The sequence below is a fragment of the Nyctibius grandis genome, chromosome 7, assembly GCF_013368605.1.
Source record: "Nyctibius grandis isolate bNycGra1 chromosome 7, bNycGra1.pri, whole genome shotgun sequence".
Lineage (NCBI taxonomy): Eukaryota > Metazoa > Chordata > Aves > Nyctibiiformes > Nyctibiidae > Nyctibius > Nyctibius grandis.
The window spans coordinates 14,728,609-14,750,337 of record NC_090664.1 but is presented as its reverse complement, the minus strand read 5'-3'; the positions used below and the strand labels follow the sequence as shown (position 1 = coordinate 14,750,337).

General features: G+C 36.3%; 1 protein-coding gene across 3 annotated transcripts in view; it reads right to left on the bottom strand.

Annotated features, from left to right (window-relative positions):
* TOP2B (DNA topoisomerase II beta) overlaps positions 1-21,729 on the bottom strand; it is a 68,559-nt gene that overhangs the window by 10,273 nt on the left and 36,557 nt on the right. For all 3 annotated transcript variants that reach the window (XM_068405537.1, XM_068405538.1, XM_068405541.1), the window contains exons 12-28: positions 19,043-19,200; positions 18,188-18,313; positions 17,225-17,335; positions 17,038-17,143; positions 16,732-16,841; positions 12,979-13,071; positions 12,771-12,885; positions 10,216-10,337; positions 9,239-9,387; positions 7,350-7,581; positions 5,733-5,867; positions 5,086-5,286; positions 3,252-3,447; positions 3,002-3,093; positions 1,668-1,823; positions 1,459-1,542; positions 198-395 (exon numbers count right to left, since the gene is read on the bottom strand). In XM_068405537.1, the coding sequence (XP_068261638.1) occupies positions 198-395; positions 1,459-1,542; positions 1,668-1,823; positions 3,002-3,093; positions 3,252-3,447; positions 5,086-5,286; positions 5,733-5,867; positions 7,350-7,581; positions 9,239-9,387; positions 10,216-10,337; positions 12,771-12,885; positions 12,979-13,071; positions 16,732-16,841; positions 17,038-17,143; positions 17,225-17,335; positions 18,188-18,313; positions 19,043-19,200 (2,384 nt within the window). The remainder of the gene's footprint in view (positions 1-197; positions 396-1,458; positions 1,543-1,667; positions 1,824-3,001; positions 3,094-3,251; positions 3,448-5,085; positions 5,287-5,732; positions 5,868-7,349; positions 7,582-9,238; positions 9,388-10,215; positions 10,338-12,770; positions 12,886-12,978; positions 13,072-16,731; positions 16,842-17,037; positions 17,144-17,224; positions 17,336-18,187; positions 18,314-19,042; positions 19,201-21,729) is intronic.

Below are 21,729 nucleotides of genomic sequence, written 5' to 3'. Positions count from 1 at the left end.
CACCTGAACAATAAGCAGTCACAAGAGGCTTACAAATAGAAAAGAAATCCAGTATTAACTCCTTCATGCATTAGGTCAGCAAAATAGTATAAATACAGCATTAATGAGGTCTAGTGGTTCAGATTTATGCTACCAGAGTAGAAAAATATAGCAGTTAAATAATAAATAATCTAACTATAGCAATAGCTTTGATTTACCTTTTTCTTTTTCAGCAATTTCCTACTAGCATCAGCTTTCATGGCAGATGTAATCTGTGGAACTATTCTTCTGCCAAATGGTGATGGCATGGTCTCTTCCAACTGAAGTTTCTTCACCTTGGGTTTACCAACTTTGCCTTTTATTGGTTTGCCAACCATGCCAGCCAAAACATCTTCTCTTTCTTGTGCTTCTACTTTCTAACAAACAAGATGGGGTGGGTGAGGGGAACACATTCTTTTTTAATGAGGACAAAGTGGAATATGGTGATTAAGATTCATCTCCTTTTAACATGGAGCATAAGACTTTCCTTAATAATTCTCACTTCAATTGTAACACGCTTTCCAATAATGGAAAAGCAACCACTTAATTTTGGTAAATTCTTCATTACCCTGTACAGTAAAAAACTACACTTTTATTCAAGATTAAGTAAATACAAACTTCTGGACACTGCTAGACTGAAAATCTTTCTTTTATCAAGTTTCTATTTCTCATAGATGTGTCTGGGTACTGATGTAACTTTTCAGTATTTCAGCATTTAATTTCAGCAGCTAGTTTCTAGAGTCATTTTTAAGGCACATTTTCCAGTCTTTTAATCCGCTTTTTCACAGTATGAACATATAGCTGAAATACAGACATCCGAACAGAGCACTTCCAATAGCAGCTGTACCACGAACACACAGAGAAATAAAAAAATGCCTTATTTGCATTATCCTGTGTCACTTCAAAAGATTACATCAGCACTTCTCAGGCAACATTGAAAGCTGAGGCTCAGCAAGTTATCCACCAATAGGACTTTACCTTTTTCTAGAGTTACTGATAAGGCAAAGTAAGAGCCCCTCATATAGTATTTATGGTCTACACACTTCATTCCTACATGTGCAGCTTTGCATTTGACAATACTTATTGCCTCACAACCAATTAAATCATGTAGAACTACTATAATTATTAGTATTCCCAGTTACTACTCCCAGCTTTTTGTGTTATCTAAAAACATTTCTCCTGGTAATTTTTCTTTTATCATCACTGACTCGGAAAAAACATTAAATTTTAGTATAGATGCAAGAGATAATCCCCAAGGAACGCAAATATCCAATTTGATTTCCCACTCATCACTATGTTTGGAAGTCTATCTGCTTTTAATCTAAAATGTGGGGTTTTTTTTGCTTAAATTTTAATACTTTTAATTAATTAATTAATGCTTTTAATTATTAATTAATTTTAATTTAATATTTTTAGGAAGATATGTAAAATAAAACATACTTCAAGCTCTTCGACAAAGGCCGCTAAATCTTCTTTCCAGAGATCTGAAGAAGATTTCCTTTTAAGGTCATTTAGTTCTCTCTCCTAAAACATGAATGTAAGTTACTAAGTTACAACTAAAGTAAATACTATCAAAACTGAATATACACAATTAGACACATCAGTAATTACTATATCGTTTCAGAACAAGCCTTCCATGGTGTACCAACCTTTGAATCTCTGTGCTTAATTAACTCTTCTACTTTCTCTTTCGTGAGTGACCACAGAGACATGTTTAAGATATAGTTGAAGTCAGGGCCAGAAGTTGAGCCAGAAGCAGAGGAAGCATCATCATTCAGGTTCTGTGGGTCCTCCTCTTCTGCTGCCTAAAGTGAAATATTCACAATTGCAAGTATTAATAAACTTAGCTCTATGCCATGAACTGCAACACTGCTCCAAAGCACCATCATAGAGTAGTAAGGTGAGCCCTCATAGATTCAATAACCTTAACATTTTTCTGGACCTTTCCAAAAGGCCATGTTCCTGTGACCTTCTATAGTTGAATTATTTAATCATTTTATTTAAGAAAACAAATCGGAACCTGATGCTAGCCATATGCCTTGTATGCTATTGGTACCACCCTAGCTGTCTCACAGGGTTGAGACCTTTCCCCTTGGGATATTCAGGTATTTCTGTTTCTTTAGAAATGAGCAGAGTCTTTTGGATAAAAACTGCTATCAAAGCCCTGAATGTACAAACTGTGGTTTGGAAGTAGATAAAAATGTATCATAATAATAGTTTTGTTATAAAATACAACACACTGCATGGAGTTAAAATACAGTAGTAAAAAAAAAGCAAAGCAAAGCAAATGAGAAATGAAAACAAACAGTTAAAGCAGTGGCAATGGCACAGAAAAGGGGTGGCTGACAGAAATTTGAAGTTGCTTTTCAAAGTAGTTTTGTCTTCCCATAGTAAAGCATGAAATTAAACTTGTCACATATCTCTTTTGGAACAATAAAAAAACTCTTGGGTTTTAAAAAAGCAGAAATAAATATAGGCCAAGGTCAAATTTACTAAAGTAAGTTCAAAAGTCATAGCTTTATAATATTCATGTTTCATTACAGAAAACTGATTAATAAGTTATATATATAAATAGTTACATTTTGCAATCATATTACAAATAAATAATAAGGGGGAAATCAGTTATATGTATCAGGTAACTGATGCAGCATTTTATGTACCAGCCAGTCAGAAATCAAGTTACCAGTTTTGATTTGTGTACATTAAGAAATTCAGTCCTCTGCATTCTCATTTTCAGACTTGTATTATCTAGCTTTCTTCTAAGAATTATTCATATGTGATACCAATATTATGTGACAATATTTTTGTACAAGTTTAATGTATTTTTAAAAATGGAAGTCAATAAGAAGCAATGAATAATCTTCTTAAAGTGTTATGTGTGTTATAAATTAAGTTAGACTACTAGAAAACAAACATCTGAATAAATTAATATCATTTATAACATTAAGAGCATCAAATATACCCAGAGATTTCAGATTATTACCTTTTCCTGTGCTTCTTTCCAGGCTTTTACTGGATCAGATTCATAACCTCTCTGGACCAACATCTGAATCAAATCTCTTTTTGATCTGTTTTCTACAAGACACACACACAACCAGGGCAGGGGGAGGTGAGAAAAAGAAAAAAATTAGTGTCACGAAAATAAATGTCTTATATGCAAGTACATTCTACTGTATTGAAATCCTTCCCAGATTTTCCCCCACTGTTACCAATTCTAACTTACATTTACTCACCTATTGTAATTTTCCCTTGTATCTTCTCTAGAATGAACCGAGCTTGATTGTTAAGCTTGGTAGATTCTGCACCCAACATTCCCACAAGCCATTCCTTGCGTAAACTATAATAATGTAATCGCAAATCAAAGAACTCCTTCAAGATGTCTTGCACAGTTTCATACTTCTTTAAACATCCCATATGATCAAATAGCACCTAAAAAATACGTAATATACTGCTTGAGAGAGACTGCATAGCTCAAACTTTGTTAACATTTGTGTACAAGTTTATTTCTATCGCACATATACATGCACCATATAGAAAGCAGTATTTTCAAGACTGTGAACTCAAACCTTCCTATGGAACTACACAGCTCAGCTAGATAGATTTTATTTTTATTCACAAGTAGATTTAAAATGAGATTTATGGTAACACATTCAAACAGGAAGACAGCTATATAGAGAAACATGCCCAAATTCAGTTGAATGACTAATTTTATCTAAATATTAAAGCACAAGTTCAGTAGCACCTAATGATTCACAACTATTTAACAGTTGAAAAGCATTTTTAATAATCTTTCAGTTCAGCTGTGAATTCTGCCACTTTTCAGCTGTGAAAACTGCCATCCTTCAAGCACAAAGTAAGAAATCATTTTTACATCACAGGTGGAATCAACCCTGCCAGACTTCTGACATCTCCAGTTTAGACATTTATAGGTGAGTTAGTCACCCTAGGCGCCCTCTATAGTCAACTGAAAGAAATAAGCCCCTCTAGGGGGCAATTCATCTATCTAAAATATCTATTTGGAGTTGGGTGAACAATGACTAGCTCGCGTAACTTTTTAAGATGCTTACACTAGGGCAGATGAATTCCTACACGTACACAGAAAGCAGCCCTTCCTATTTATTTCAGTAGGCAGAAAATGCAGGATTAAGCTGCAAAATATTCTGTAATCTGTTAAACATTAATTTGAAGACAGATTCTCACAGTAGTTCATATGGTGGTTTAAACCTGTGAGAAATACTATCACCGAATACTATTTGCTTTTCAAGCACAATCTAGAAAATGGGTTGAGCAAGGCCTTTTTTCTCTTCCAATTCTATGGTCTATTTTTAACCTATTTTCACATAGCTTTTGATTTATACAATAATAGCAACAGTAATGGTATTTTTGTTTGTGATAATACCTGAAAGTAGTATCTGCCATTAAAAAAAAATATAACTGTTTTTTCAGTCTCTGTAAAGACAGGTTGTTTGGAAATATTCTGGCAGAAATTACCTTACAATTCAAATCCCTCTCATAATAGACAGACATGTATATTTACTCACATTCTTACTCCCACCTTGCTACAAGCAGAATAAACCATATGAGTAATTTACATTTCTATTATGTCTTCAGCAGCTTAAAGGCAGTGTTTTCTATACCTTACAACCAAAAATGGGATCTATGTTGGTGGAAACATTGGATCATTTAACTCCTACTAGAGGAGTAATAGTCCTGCATAAAGTGCAATTTTGAAAATGTTACTTGGCTTCAGTTTAAAATTCAAATCTAATTACAATATGGCAGAAAATTATTTGTATGATCTACTTTACATGCACCGGAAATTTTCAGTTACAGGAAACTAACCACCCTGAGCCTGTCTAGTTTGGTTTGAAAGATTCATCAGGACTAGAATGGATTTGCTGATCCATATTGACTTAATATTTGTCATCACTACAATTTTCTACTACTCAAACAATTTCAGATACACAATACACTGTTCAATACCAAGTACCAAAGTACACTACAAAAACATTTGAGTTTACAACAAGCAACAGTAAGGATTCTGATAGCCAAACATGAAAACATTACCATAGAATTACAAGTTAGACTTGTTTGAAGCTTAAAAACTTTGTGCAATCCAGCAGCTTCTGCTTGTGCAAGTTTTTCTTCTGTCATCTTCACAACAAATTTCACAGTCGTATCAGTGTGGTATTCCTTATAGTCAGAAATTAATGCTGGAGTTTTTTCAGTCCCATTCAACATAGGTTCTAGAACCTGTTCTTTGTACACCTATTAAAAATAGGGTAGCAAAAAACAGAAACACTTCTTAAAATCCCTAATTCCTTAAACCAACTGAACAACATAAGATTTCAAAGCTTTGTGCATTACATCTGATACTAGTTATAATTTAGAGAACCACTATAACCTGCAAAATGCAGGCCAAGACTAGCACAAACATAAGAGGCATCTAACAAGGACAGAGAAGTCTACTCAAAAGGGTATTAAATATTAATTCAGCAGAAGCAGGTATTCTTTGTAGTATGGACAGTAGATGGCAAAACTAGAAAACCATCTTCTACAAAGGCACAGAAAAGAATGAAACCATGTTCCCTTCCATGTATGTATAATCATCAGAAATTGTGTTAAAAGTTCATCTGGATTTAGGGTTAAATAATTTAATACGGAACTTTTTATTGTTTTTGTTTTTTATGTAAATGTATTTCATTGTTACTTACCTGGGTCCATGTCCTTACAGGAAGCTCTGTAATTTCTACTGTGTTCCTGTCCACCACAAATATTTCACCACTGACTACATACTGGTTTTGACCAAGTTCCTGAATGGTTCCTTTGAAGTTTTTGTAGTTTGGGAGCTGAAATTGCAAAAACCAGCAAAGTGGTAATAATCTTTATAATAAAACATTGGAAAAATATTTGTTTGCCATACGCCATACAGCTATCACTTTATATTGCACTTATCCATCAACCAGCATCTCATGCCTGTGAAAATCTTAAGTCATAGGGAAAATACTAAAAAAAAAAAACCAGAATACACACATGCAAGTGACAGGAGCAAGTATCTTAAGATCTACAGAGTAGATAAATGATAAAGAAGATGCAGCTGAACCCAGTGAGGTGGTGGGCTTTTTGTTTGTTTTGTTTGTGGGGTTTTTTTGGTTTTTTTGTTTTTTTTGTTTTTTTCTTTTTAAGGAAAGCTGCAAGCACAGATAAGGCATGACAGAAAGCAAATTAACACCCCAGTCTCACAATAACTTTACAGAAGTGGTGCTACCTCCCCTAACCATTTTTTCATTCTTGTGCTGTTTGGCAAAGATAGTGGAACCCATCCAGTTTAAAAAGTAACTAACAGGGTGGGGAATTTTTTTTAACTGAATTGATTCCCTTATCCAGCTTACCATGCAGCCACAAACACATACCAGCATACAGAAAGGAGCTAGATGGAGGCAGAACTGCCTCTTTCAACCACAGTGAAGCTTCAATTGACTGTGAGACTACACAGAAGGCCTAGGAGTCCTAAAGGAAGGGCAATGGATTGCATTAATTAAAAAAAAAAAAAAAAATCTATTCATTGTTCCCAAGAATTTGCAAAAGGAAATTCACTATGTCCTGAAAACTTATACTGCGCACTCAGTGAACTGAGATCTGAGTAGAGAAGAAAGGATGTTTCTGCTTCTATGACTTGGTAAACACAGCAAAGTAGCAATATCCATCAGTTGTAAAGTAAAGGTTACAATATCTGTATTTCATCTGTTGGTTATAGATATTCTGGGTTCACCCAGGTATTCCTCCTGTCCACATTTTTTTCAAGTATACAACACTTCCAAGACTTCTTATAAAATTTTAAATAAAGGAACAGAAGCTACATGCAGTTCAGAAGCTGCTGATTTTCTTGAACAGTGACAATCTCTTCTCCTATGCTTACAGATATATAAAAGAGAGTACAATTCAGACAAGACAGAGGAAATGTTACGTTTGGCTGAAGATAAGTAGCAGTACCTTCAAAAAGGAAAGAGTGGTACAACTTTTTACTCTGCTGCCATCTCATATCTACCCTGTAAGGCTTGCAACTGTGAAGGCTTACAGTCAGCAGACTGAAGAAAAAGTACTCTGAAATAACTGGAAAAATACAAATTGCAATGTTTTTGCTTCAAGGTGAACTTCCCCAGCCTCATCCCAACAGTCAAGTAAAGCTCCTACACAAAATTACTTGGACAATTCAACTCAGATGTTCCAATAATCAAGCATTTCTAGAGTGATATGAATTCATTTTGTAAGTACAAAATAAGGTTTGTTTAGCAAACATATAAAATAACAGTACATCGTATTATTTTTACCATTGGGTGGGGATCTAAGCCATCCAGCATTCGTCTGACATTGTTTACAATCTCTCTGGTATCGTAGTTTGGAAGTTTGCAAGCCCATCCAGTACCAATTCCTTCAGCTCCATTTACTAAAACCATAGGAATGATGGGAATATACCATTCAGGCTCTACGCGTTGGTTGTCATCATAAAGGAATTTAAGCAAGTTGTCATCCACTGATGGAAAAAGCAGCCTTGCTAAAGGGCTTTAAAAAAGAAAAAGAAGAAAACTGTTTAAGTGGAATCCATTAATTGTAGTACATAATGCTTTAACAGTCTGTGGGTCCAGATATGATCTATTTGTAGATTTTTCTCACGTCTTCCTTTCTCTTTCCATTCTGAAGCTGAAAATACAATGCACATACCTCCTGAGAAAAGAAAGTTCTTCCCAATGGAAGAGTGTGTTCATAACAGATGATGTTTGTTTCCTTCACAACAACACATGTACATGATACACTAGTAATTGATATTTAACATCTACAAAATATCATTCTTTGAAGCATTCAGAACACACAGTTCAATGTGACAGTAGGTCACGCAGTAATAAAGCAACACAGCATGCAAATAGTTGCAAAACTTCGTTGCTTAATTGTAAGGCTAGTAGTCTCTGAAAATACTACAGAGGTTTTACTGGTGACTCCTTTTGCTAGAACATTGTCCTGGGTGAATACAATTCCCAGCATCTCATGCAAAAAGAAAAATGTACAAAACTAGGTTGCTACAGAAAGAACATACATGAGAAATGGAAAGACTGAGGAAGCTGGGTCTGTTTAGCCTGGAGAAGAGAAAACTGAGGGGGGATCTTATCAATACTTACAAATACCTTAGGGGCAGGGGCGGGTGTCAAGAGGAGGGAGCCAGACTCTTCTCAGTGGTGCCCAGTGACAGGACAAGGGGCAATGGGCACAAACTGAAACATGGGAAGTTCCATCTCAATATGAGGAAAAACTTCTTTATTTTGAGGGTGATAGAGCACTGGAACAGGCTGCCCAGGGAGGTTGTGGAGTCTCCTTCTCTGGAGATATCCAAAACCCGCCTGGACACGACACTGTGCAACACGCTCTACGGGAACCTGCTTTGGCAGGGGTTTGGACTAGATGATCTCCAGAGGTCTCCAGAGGTCCCTTCCAACCCTAGCCGTTCTGTGAAAAACGGAATAAAACCTGATACTTATGTATAAAGCTTACAATTAGAGGAAAAGAAGAAACTACAAGGAATTCTAGGCAAAATATCACACTGAAATTAGGAAATAAAAGAAGTAACATAACTTATAAAATATTATAATTTATGTTAAGGAACACATTCTAACATTCTGCACACCAAATCAAATTTCAAGGTATTAGCTATGAAAAATCAGCATCATCAAATTAGGTCTTCATTGTTAATTATGCATGTGTAATTTAGCTTGATATGAAGAAACTCATCCAAAAGGAAAAGCATCCATCTCAACTTTCAAGTTTATACTGAGCTGCAGGACTTATTACCAGGTAGCAATTCACTTTCTATTGTGAAACTGAATAGATTTCACACTGAACAGGGAAACTGAAAGCTGCTTCTGCAAGAAGTCCAATTTAAGATCAGTAACTAATCTGACTCATCTACATTTTCAGTCTTCAGCTTTATGATTCAAAGTTTAATTCCTTAACAGCTACAATTCCCACAGCACTTCTGTGCATGGAAAAGCATGCAAAAAATCCACAAAACACACTTATAGATGTAAAGCGGAATTTGAGTTTCTATCAAAATATCCCAATCCTTCCCCATTTCTCTCCCACAAAAAAACCCTGTAGTGTTGTGAAAGGATTAGTTTCATAACAAGGCTTTTTAAAAGCATGTGTTTATTAGCTTTACATTTATGATTACCTTAACATGGTGAAAATATAGCGAGGGCTGGCAGCATCCTTTCCACCATGAAGCCTGGTACCAAACTGACCAATAGGTTGTAGCAGATTAACATTGTTACTTCCAACAAAGTTCTGAGCCAAGTTGACAATAGTCATCATTAACGCTTGCTGCAAGAAAATACATATTCACAGTAATAAGAAGAGATAGTCTTTCCTAATCAGCCAATAAAATATATTTTTAATGCCCAAAAATTGTGTGACTAACCTGAATCAATTTCAAAAAAGTAGTTTCCCTGAGAAAGGAGTGTTGTAAACTTATTACAAGAGCTGCTGGCAAAACATAATGCTTCCTCTCCCATAGCCACACTGCCTCCCTGATTTAAGTGTCCTTACATTCTATGCTTATGAAAACCCCTGGGCTTCGCCATTTTTTCTAATGCACTTCTCTGGAGGATTGAAAGGGGCATAAACTGACTGCACTTACTACTGCACAAACTACTACTCATTGCTTTTAAAGGGAGAGAAGAAGGGATGGAGACTGTTAATATGGCAACTCTTGCTAATATTTCAGACAAATATAAACAAAGCAGGAGCTAGAAATGGTCTTTCTTCCAACACTGTATCAGGTTTTGAAGAGCAGCATCTCTTCTTCTTACCTTAAAAGATTATATTTCTTGTTTAAGACAAAAATTGTCCTAGTGCATAGTTCATATATTCCTATTATTTGAGAATCTAGAAGTTCCCTAGGTAATTAGTTATCTACTATTTCACCATAACCCACAAACTATTTGGGATACCACTGTGCACAAAGACTTGGAAAGAATGGAAATGTGCTGTCTTATTAAGCTGCATACTGTTTGGTTCATTTTCTTTAAAAGTAAATCTGTGGTTAGTAGACTTACAGTCAATAGGTTTGCAATTTCAATACAGCAAACATTTACCTAATATTTTATATAGGCTAAAAATCCTCACAACTTTACCGTCCTTCATACTCACCTCCCCATGGTGATAAGCTGACATTTCAGCAACAGAACCAGCAAGCTGAGCAACCTTTACTTCACGTTTATCATTTCTCTTGAAGCAAGTGAATAAAACTTTGCGTTGCCCTGGTTTTAAACCTATTAAGAAGAATATCCCATTTTCAACACATATAGAAGGATATGTTTTTAAGTAATAAACTTGTTTTGCCTTATTGTCATTTCTAATCTCTCAAAAGAAGCCTAAACATTAAAAAGAAACAAATTCATACTGTAATATTAACAAAATAACAAATTAATATCTCAGGGTTTTTTAAATAATAAAAAATATTTTACCAAACTGAAAAAGTTACCGGAAAAATAGAAACGTAACCGTTTCAGCCAATCATTACTATGCAGCATACATCATTCTAATAAAAAAGCAACGTTATCCTAAACATACAGCTTCCACAAGTTGAGTTGTTTCTTTCCAGTCTACTCAGCAAAATCTTTTTCCTAAGAGTATCAACACAAATTCAGCAGTGACAACTGTAACTGTAGCTTACGTGTATTTTAAAGCACTCCAAAATTTTACTTTTTGTGTGAAATTCTCAAATACTCATTAAAATTCAACAAAAAGATATGTTATTTGTCTCCCTTTTAGATCTTTTAAAGTTTTAAGAAATAAGCCTGTCTCTTTGCTCTTCTGATTTATTTTTACTGTTTAGGCACACTTTAAGTAGTGTGGAAGGGATTGCACCATTTTTTCTGCATGTTATCTAGAACTGATAACCAGTTCTAGATCATGCTTATTGATCTAGTCAGCATTTTAATTCACATACATTTCTGAAATGCACTAAAATATTGCTGTGTGTTACCATTACTAACCTGGGTCAAACATAATAGCAAAAATTGAAAAAAAAAGACATTGATTCCAGTCTCCATTTCATTTAAATATGTAACATCCAATTTTCTTTACAATGGGCCTACATCATATTTTTCTACCAAAAATCTATTGAGTGTAACAGACTTAGAGGATTTCCTTTACGCAGGAGAATCACCAAGGAGTAAGAGTGGTAACTAGTAACTGTGACGAGACAGTCAAAATGTTCTTCCTCTTTATTTTTTCTGAGATTTGCCACCGGACTAGCCTGTTATATGACACTGAGGAACAAAAACCATTGCTAGAGTACTACACCTGCTGAACAGTTCACATATCCATGCTCAGAATGCATAATTACAGCCGAAGATGGCAGAAACACAGATAGCAATTATACATAATATATAAAATATTATTACACTGTACATGCTATATATGCATAGTGTATACTATATAAGTATAGTGTTATACATAATATGTGTAAAACTGATAGCAATTATATATAAAATGTATAATATTATATACACATACATTATATTACATATGTACATGCACACACAGATATATTAATAAATAAATATGTTCCTTTCTTATTTTCTTACACTTCTGTAGAGACAATCTTGGAGAACTTCAATTCAAATGAACAGTTACCTACTGCAAGTTTACTCTTAATTTTAAGTTTCAGCAAAATCATTCTGCTGTTTCTGAGAAAGCAGTTAGGGCAGAGTATGTTATAAGGAACAATGACCTCTTGAAACGTGCAGCATTGTAGTGAATCTTCCTCCAGAACAGAAAGCTATGAAATACTTGCACAGAGACTACCAGTTAATCCAAGTACCCAACTACGTGAGGAAGTAAGTCTGGAGAAACCGAAACAGAGACTGACATTCTTTGATTCCCTAGAGATGTATCTGCATAGCTAACCCAGTTTCATTCTGCAGCAGAGCTGGAGATCCATCCTGCCAGGAAGCTACTACCCCTACCTACCTGTGAACTATCCCACTTTCTCATCTAAAATATAAAAAGCTCTTGCTTCATGAATATTTTGGTATGGGCCTGTAGTGTCAAGAATACCACTTCCACTATAAAAGTGTACTGGCAAGTGGAGAAAAATGTGCTTTTTTTCCCTCTATGAAACTTCAAGGCCTTTTTTCTGTATCTTAGTAAGCATATGCATACTGACAATAATATAGGCAGAAATTCCTGCTCATGCTGTCTGCACACAGTTTTACAAATGAAGCTGTAGTGTAGTAAGCTGCTTCTTTTAAAGTTATTGCAAGGGGAGAGTTAGCAAGCCTGATTGACAGAACCCTAGCAAGATTACAGGAAAAGTCAGTAACCGCTAAACCCCTGTCTGTGGTATAAGACTGAAGGGAGAAAACATTTGCATCTTCATCTGCACTCAGCTGCCGACTTGAATTTTAATTATTATAAGCACTTAAAAGACTTGCTTTCTCTGATGGTTTGACTAGAAACAAAGCACTTGTATAGTCTAGGGAACAGGTCTGGTTAAGTAAAAAGGCTGCACAGCAACAGCTTAAACTTCCTCACAGAAGAAACATGGCAATTCCTTAGCATATAAATGATAACAAACAAAAATACAAAATTTCTCTTATTCTTTACTTGAATACATTGATTTCCAATACAAATCACAGGTTTAAAAACCAACAATAAAGAGGAATGTTCCAACAAATCATAATGAATTATCAGCTTACCATCAACAAGAGAAGGGATAGATCTCTCATTGTCCGAATTTGAGAAAAGGATCAACTCCTTGTTAATGAAGTCATTGTAAGTCAAATGTTTTGTTGCTGTACCATATAAAAATTGCTGAAAAACACACATACATTATTCATTCAATACAAAAACTACATTACATTTAAATCTCACCCACCAGATTTATTACTATTATTTAGGACTCACCTCAGGAAGGCCATGTAGCCGACGCTGTCGCCTGTCCTCCATGAAGTTTGTTAACCATTCTTTTCTGTCATCAATCTTCTTCTTACTGAAGGCCTGAAAAGTTTCCAAGTATACTAAATTATCAGCAAATATATGTTTGTGTAAATGTATGTTACTTTAGTCAGAATTTTAAGTGTACTGCACTATCTGATCAGGTATTCAGCAATACTTATTTGGACAAGATAATCCATATAACTAATGTTCACATTTAAGCAGCAGTACAAGCACACGACCTTTTGGACATAGTTCACAAGGTTTTTTGAACTGACAGATCTCTCACTCATCGTAACTTAAATTTATATCACTTCCCCAAAATCTGTACACATTTAGACAAATCTTAAAATTCTTATTCCTCTCTTCACATTAGAGTTGTCCTTTGATACACAAGGTGTTGGGATCTTTCCCCAAATAATCTTAAGGTTGGGTACATCATTGAGACTGAACTATAACAGCTGTCATCAAGAAAATCAACTGAAAGTATTAGAAAAAAAACTCCACTCTTCTTGTCCTCTCCATGCCCTGTTTGTTCTGTCAGCCACAGAATGCCAATAATTTGTAGCTGTTCCTGAGTGGTTGGCCCTAGTCCTCTTAAGAAAATTGACAACTTGACAAAATTGACACTGCCTGAAAAGACTAAGCCAGAGTTTAGGCCAGCTGACTGAGGGCCTTAGTCTTCATGACGACAAGGCATCACTTTAAAGCAACCACTTATCACTACAAAAGACACATGGATGTTCTGAGAGACTTTGTCCTGTTACAGAATGTGTTTGGTCTGTGTGGCGGGGCTTTGGTAGTGGGGGAGGGCCTACAGGAGTGGCTCTTGTGAGGAGCTAGAAGCTTCCCCGGCTCCAGGTCAGACCCGCCTCTGGCCAAGGCAGAGCCCATCAGCGACAGTGGAAGCGCCTCTGTGATAACGTATTTAAGGGAAAAAGAAACTGCTGTGAGACCTGCAGTGGAGAGAGGAGTGGGACGTGAGAGAAACACATATGCAGACACCAAGGTCCGTGAAGAAGGAGAAGGAAGGAGGTGCACCAGAGCAGAGACTGCCCTGCAGCCCGTGGTGAGATAGCAGGCTGTTCCCCTGCCACCCGTGGAGGACCATGGTGGAGCTGATATGAAGCTGCAGCAGCCTGTGGAGGACCCCATACAAGAGCAGGTGGTTGTGCCCAAAGAAGGCCGTGACTCCATGAGAAACCCACGCTCGAGCAGTCTGTTCCCGAAAGACTGTCCCCCGTGGAAAAGATCCACGCTGGAGCAGTTCATGAAGAACTGTAGCCCGTGGGAAGGACTCATACTGCAGGAGTTCATGGAGGACATGGGGAAGAGTGTGAGAAGTCCTCCCCCCTGAGGAAGAAGGAGTGGCAGAGATAACGTGTGATGAACTGACCACAACCCCCATTCCCTGTCCCCCTGCGCTGCTTGAGGGGAGAAATTAGGAGTCAAGTTGAGCCCAGGAAGAAGCGAGGGGTGGTGGGAAGGTGTTTTAAGATTTGGTTTTATTTCTTATTACCCTACTCTGATTTGATTGGTAATAAATTAAATTAATTTCCCCAAGTCGAGTCTGTTTTGCCCATGACCATAATGGGTGAGTGATCCCTCCCTGTCCCTGTCTCCACCCACGAGCCTTTCATTACATTTTCTCCTCCCCATCCCACCGAGCAGAGCAGTGAGCCAGCGGCCACCTGGTGCTTAGTTGCTGGCTGGGCCTAAACCACAACACAAAAATAAAGTTTCCCTCCAGTGAGTTTCTTCTCCAGAAGACTAAGAGAAGAATACATAAAAACTGAATATGTGGTTTAAGCAAAATTTCAACTACTTTGGAAAAATTTTGTGAGTTGTTGAAGTACTGACTTTTTTTCTCAGGGAATAACATATAAAAGACTCTATCATGTCCTGATTTCAGCCACTCTCCTGCATAAGACGATAGTCATCAGCACTATTTTTTTTAAAGGACTCTAACTGGAACACTCCAAAAGAGCTCAAGGAGTAGTTTGATTTCCTTGGAGACCATGGTATTACATAATAAATAGTAAACCTTAGTAACTTACTCTCTGAGAAAGGGACTAAGTGATATCACCCTGTTTTGCATCAGACTGACTTTCTTTGTGAACAAAGCTTGACAATTCACATGTCAGACATCTGAAGGCTTAAGAGTAGGCTTTTGTAAAAAAATGACTAAATTCTTACAATTTTCTTCTGGCTCCTTTCAGTGTATCTATACTTTTTATAGACAACTGACCAAGAGCTGCATCAGCATAAAAATTATTTTTAATAGAATAAAAAGTTTGAATAAAAATTATTCTCGAATATTTATTCTTGAATAGAATAAAACGTGTTTTTTCTTTCTCCACTTAAAACTGCTATTCTAAGAGTTCATTTGCTAGCAAAAGAGTTCTTCAGAATGTTGAAGAATTTGCTATCTGAAATTATTTTTGTTTTCCTAGATTACAGCTATCATGAGGCCTGGTAGGGCCTATAATCTTACCCCACCTATGCCCAGAGGTAAACTTGGGGCTGGGATTATAGCTATCAGCAGAGAAAATGTGGGTAGGAATATAAGTGAAGCTTCCGTTGACAGCTTCAGTACTAGTCAGTAGTTGTTCCCGGTGTAACAGAGATGAATAGCTGCATCCTGAACTGACAGAGTATCATTTTAGACAACAGCGAGGATCAGCCGTAACAGGTTATATGGCCTTAGATATCCGCCTGTATATGGCGGTTTATTTGCAGAAATAGAGCTCAGAATTTTAGTGAGGGAGTTCAGAGTCTCTCCACCAACTGGTTTAATGTATATGCAAATATACAGACTCCTTTTCTATCTAAATGAACTCACTTCTCTGGGATGGGGAACCACATACACGGATTATATTTACGTGCATCTTAGGCAGAAGTAAAATGAGTGATACAAATAACTTCTGACACAGCAGGCTCACTTTCTTCAACAGAACAGATACCTACTATCACTTTCTCTTAGTAAAAATACACAATTTTACTAGATTCACAGTATAATGAAAAAAGTTGCTATATAAGGAAAAAGTTGTTTTGTCGGGTATTTTCCCATTTTCATTTTTTCTTTCCTACCCCTTTTTCCCTCTAATATCACCTGCAATTAAAATAGAGAATTCAAGTAGATACAAGGTGAAACATTTCTTGAGAAAACATCTTCGTTCCAGACACTCCAACCTTTGTCCTTCAACAAGCTGTTTTTGAAACATACTTATGTATGCTTATGTGCTTTCCTGCACACAACTATCTAAAAGATTTCAGATTCAAATATGTAGAACACATGCATGAATACCTGTATGCCACACTGATACATCTTCAATGAATAAATAATATTTATCTAATCTTATTTGCTCAGAAACAAAATTCAGATCCCTAAGTAGACATGAAATGTAATTTCTTTGGGCTCTGTTGCCTTACTCAGAATACTCCTTTGCATGTTCTGTCTTTAAAAGCAACCCTGAATGTAACGTTTCTTGATATCCACACAGTGGTCAAAACTACTAAGCAGAAGGTAGAGCTGATCTTGTAGCATGGATAAAGCTCTTATTCCAAAATTTAAAATCTTTTCCAAAAGCTTCTTTCTCTCCCAAAAGTATTTTTTTTCAGTTACTCCAAAAAAAAACCCTGTTAGGACTTCCTCACATGCCATTTTCAGTAAACAATGGAAACTAAAACGTATCATATAGAAGCATTTTTATAAATTCTTACCAGTGTAATGGCAGCATCATCTTCAGGACCAGCGTATCGAAATAAGATGCGATGTCTTTCCATGTCAGCAAAATATTCTTTTGCTTCTTTAGCAGTGCTGGTACCCAAACCTGTACAATAAAAAGAAATAGTTACGCCATATTCAAAATTTAGATTTTATTATTTTACCCCTTTTATTTTACTGGGAATATTATAAAATCATTACAGAAGATACTATCATGAAAACAGCTACAAATAAAACTTCATAACACCAGTTATTATGTATTTTTAGATCCATGAGGTTCACTCATTTGTTTTTAAACAAACCTTTGTAGTATTTTATCTTCCATGCTTTATGATTCTCCATATGCTTCTTCCACTCGTCAAATTCAGGAATACTATAGAATGAAAGTTCTTGCTTATTTTTGCTTGCCTTTAAAAAACAAAAAAACCCTAATCAACTTCTCTGTTGCACTGCAAGTAATACATAAAATCTCATTAATAGAACCCATACCTTTACAATAGGAGTGATGAATTCCTCAAGAAAACCATGTTTCAACAGTGATGGCCAATTGTGATGAATAAAATTGATCAACAAGCCTTTTATGTGAGATCCATCCTGATCCTGAATCAGAACATGAAAACATGAGGCAATCTTATAAAATGTCACATCCCCCCAAACCACCAAAAAAACCACTCACTGGCCTGGATACATCAAAACAATGTCTGTTGACAGAAGACATAGAAGGGAACAGTTTTAATTTTGATTCCAAACCGGACCTGGGTATAAAATAGCCACCTGCGAATGGCACTACCCCTGAGCTAATAATAAGCTCTTCCAAGCCAAGTGCACAGTTGCAGCTCAAAGGTTTCTTTGCCTGTGGCATGTTTTCTCCGAGTGCTAGACAGCTCTCTCAGACACCATGGAGCTGAATCTTTGTGGAAGAAGGACAAACCTGGCCCACAGTTCTCATTGGTGTTAAGAAGCTTGACAGTTCAACCTCTCTGGGAAAAAATAACAAAGCTTCACAAATATCCAAAGCATAGAATTCCTAGACTTCTAAAATCTGAACAATAGACACACACTTCATGAGATTATCTGAAAAGAATTGCCTGCATTCTTGCCTCTCCCAGACTTTCTAGCATTACTACCTCATCTACTGTTCCATTTTGTACTTACTTTCAACATATTTTTGAGTTATCAAAAGCATTCTTGTTTATATATGTTTTTATTATTACTTTGGTGTCTCTGCTACTGTGCAGAAAAGTCCAGTTGTTCATTTGGAGTAACCAAAACAACATATAGATAAATTATTCCTATAAAAAAACCCTCATATGTTAGGGATTCCCTCTGGATACATTCATACTGTCATAACACAGAGGCAGGTTATAATGCACAAAAATGTAACCTACCAAATGGTAGCAAAACACGTTTTAAGAAGCTCTGTATATTAAAACCTGTGAATTTCAGACTAACCTGATCTGTCATGATCATAATTTTTCCATATCTCAAACTTTTCAGAGATTCTGGATCTTCATAGCTTTTCTTGTATTGTAGTCCAACTATTTTGATGATGTTGTTGATTTCTGCATTTTCCATAATCTGTATTAAAAAGTTATCTTTGCAGTCAATGTAAAAAGCAAAAATTCAGAATTATCCCAATCTTTTTTAGGTGGGCTTTATAGCTACTTTTTCAATGCACCCCTACCTCAACTTCATCACCTTTTTTATCCCCAGCCCCCTTGCAGCCTTCACACTTGTAAATATTTCTTCTGTACATGCAAATTCTCAAGACTGCACCACTCCCTTTCTTCTCTACAGCCAGAGCACTTGGGGTCCAGAAGGCAGGGAGAAAAGCACATGTAACAAAAAGTCACCTCACAAAACTGCCTTCTCTTTCCACTATTTCTATGGGCATCTGCAACACAACTCTTATTATAAACAAAGTACGGAGGGCAGCAGAAGGAATGCGATGGGGTAATGCTGCTGCTGCTGGTGCCTCACACTGGGAGTCAATGAAATCACATTGCAATGGAAAGAATATAAAATTCTAGGTTTTTTTAAGTATTCATGTAAAACGTTAATATGAGTCAGCAGAATTGCCTTGCATTTGTGAAGAAATGAACTTTATCATTCCAATACTGTACTACTACACTTAATATTTCCAGGCTTATCCCAGGCTTTAAAGTAGGTGGTACTTTATGAAATCCCAGCCACAGGATTTTAATGAAAATATAAGAATTAAAATATGAAAATGTAACCCTAGAAATCAAAAATAAACAGGAGACATTCATTTGTCAGCTAAAAGGAGATCACAACAAGACTACTTACCTGTTTGTGAGAAGCTTCTCGAACATTGAGAATTTTACCCCTGAGTGGGAATACTCCATATCTGTCTCTACCAATAACACCTAAGCCAGAGACAGCTAAAGATTTGGCAGAGTCTCCTTCTGTTAATATTAACGTGCAGTCCAAGGAATGTTTGCCACCTGAAGCCCCGAAAGAAATAGAAGCCAGGCAAAAAAACAGAAAGCGTAACTTTTAGACTCAAATAACAGAAATACAATTGCATCAGTCGCAAATATTCTTCCTACTCTACATCAGGTAATTTAAATGAGCTGAATTTCTATTTTTAGGGATGGCCCTCCATACCACTAAAACTACACAACCAGAATAAGAATCCTTGCCCTTAGCAATACCCTGTGGATTGCTATGGACATGCAGCAAAACAGACAAAATGAGATGCAATGGTGGCACATCTTATGTAATGGTCCCCACATGTCTGCACAAAAAAAGACAGATTGCTTCTGTACCTTTACCATTTCATTTTTCTAGCTGCAAATTTCTTACACACTTACATTATGCATGTCTGAGTTATATACAGGAATTATTTCCCATTCTGCACTTCCCTTTTCCTCACAGTATATCTTCAGAAGTAATTTATTAAATTACATTTTTGGGGGTTTCTTTTTCTATTGTCCATTGGCTGAAGCCAGGCAACTGTAAGAAAGACTTGACAGAAAAGCTCAAAAGATCAGAACATTTGCACTTATTATACATTCTCAGAAATTTCTCAAACTGAAGAAACAAATCTTTACTAATAGTGTAATTTTGATTCTACAAGACACACTGCATTTCAGTGCCTGTGTGTCCAGTGTGCTCAAAACTGGTATGACATGTTTATTCTGTTTATTGCAACTGCAATAGTTCTAAATAATAAGCAGGTTCAAAGAAAGAACCCGCCCTTTTCCAAGGGTCCAAATGCTCATTAAGCAGTTTTGCTATTTTTTCAAGCCTGCAAAAAGCTTCAAGCTGGTTGAGTCTCACCTAGTGTTAGTAAGATAGTTTTGAATATATTGGCATTTAAAATAGGTGCTTTGATTTGCCTTTACCTGGTAGGTAAAAACAACCCTGCATTTCCTATTACACAGAACTTACGTTCAACATCTTTGGTCTTCTGCATCAGACATATGGCTTAATAAAATCTAAATTAGGCAGCTATTCACACTGTATCAAAAGGTGTCAATAACTACCATGTTATCAGCAAGATGGAATCCAAATAACAAGAAAAGTACTAGTCGGCTGTTTTAGAATATATAAGAGCTAATTTTTTTTTCCTAAATGAATTGCAGAAAACACATCTGAATATCATCCAGGTGCACTTTCTTCTGGAACGGATGCAATCATTAGCAGTTAATTTAATGGAAATGCAATGTGCCAGGTATTTTCCTGAACACAGCTCTAAAGAACTCAGAGAAAACTACATGAACTGGCAGGTTCAAAGAATGCTTTTATGCTTCACCAGATTTAGTAATCCAGCTGCTCCCTTACAATCCTATATTCCTGTTACTGGTTGTTTATTTTTCCTTTCATTTCTACTTCTCCTCCAACAAGCTACAGAGCTATGTATACCTCATCAAGACCTCAAGAAAGCAAGAATGACCAGGTATAGGACTCATTCTTTTCAGTGGAGGAGAAAAACTGCAGCAAGTACATCACTATACATACACATCTCTCTGCTATTCCTAAGTATTAACCAGTATTGATTCAAATATTCAGTGGTACCCGGCACTCAAGAAACCTGTGGATGCTGGACCTCAGCTACAAATTCACTCTTGAAGTAAAAATAAAATCTAAAAACCACAGGAAGAATTAAAGCCAGAGGGGTTTGTGGCCAGACACTATTCTCTCCCAGCTGCACTGGACTACTTCAGTCCAACAACTACTGGCACCTGCTATTAGAAACCAAAGCGAACCCTGTTCACTCACCTGATTTTGGGTGCTTATGAAAGTGTAATTCCTGGGATCCTTACAAATATTTATTTGTCTTGAAACACAACTACATCAAATGGCTACTGTATTTTGCTGCCAGATTACAAATAACCTCTGTGTGACATGTATGAATGTCCTGAAGCAATCTCCCTGAAACTATATCTTCATGTATCAGTTAAACCTTTTCTCCATCTTATGGAGAGGTCCGAAATTCTTTTGAAAAGATTATCTATAACTGTGTAACTCTTTACGATATGCTTAGTCATGTGCACTTCATAGCAAACATTTGTACAGTAAAGAACTGCATTTTTTGGACCTAGAAGAAGTGATCATCACACCTCACAAACAGAAAGAACACGTACAGTCCTTACTTCACCTGACCGTGAGAATCCCCAATCCTTTCTATTAAGATCCAAAAGACAAAAGGAAAGGTTGATAGTTCTACAGTGTTTGGCCTGTGTGCTCATTGAAGAATGTCCATGGCACCAGGACTTCCTTTTCCCCTTATGTTAAGAAACATCAAGCTTTCAGTCAGATGCAGTCACCAACTAAAGTTCATTAAGACAAGTTCTCAAGAGCAGAGCAACCAACACACACTCAGCCACACTAAAGGAGTCACTCTTCTGTATCATCTTCTGCCTTCCCTTTCTCAATGAAAGCAGCTTTTTATTGAGGGCAGAGATCCTGATTATAGTATTAACTTAGTTCTTGCACAAAAAGAACAAAAAATTCCTATTGATTTTGAA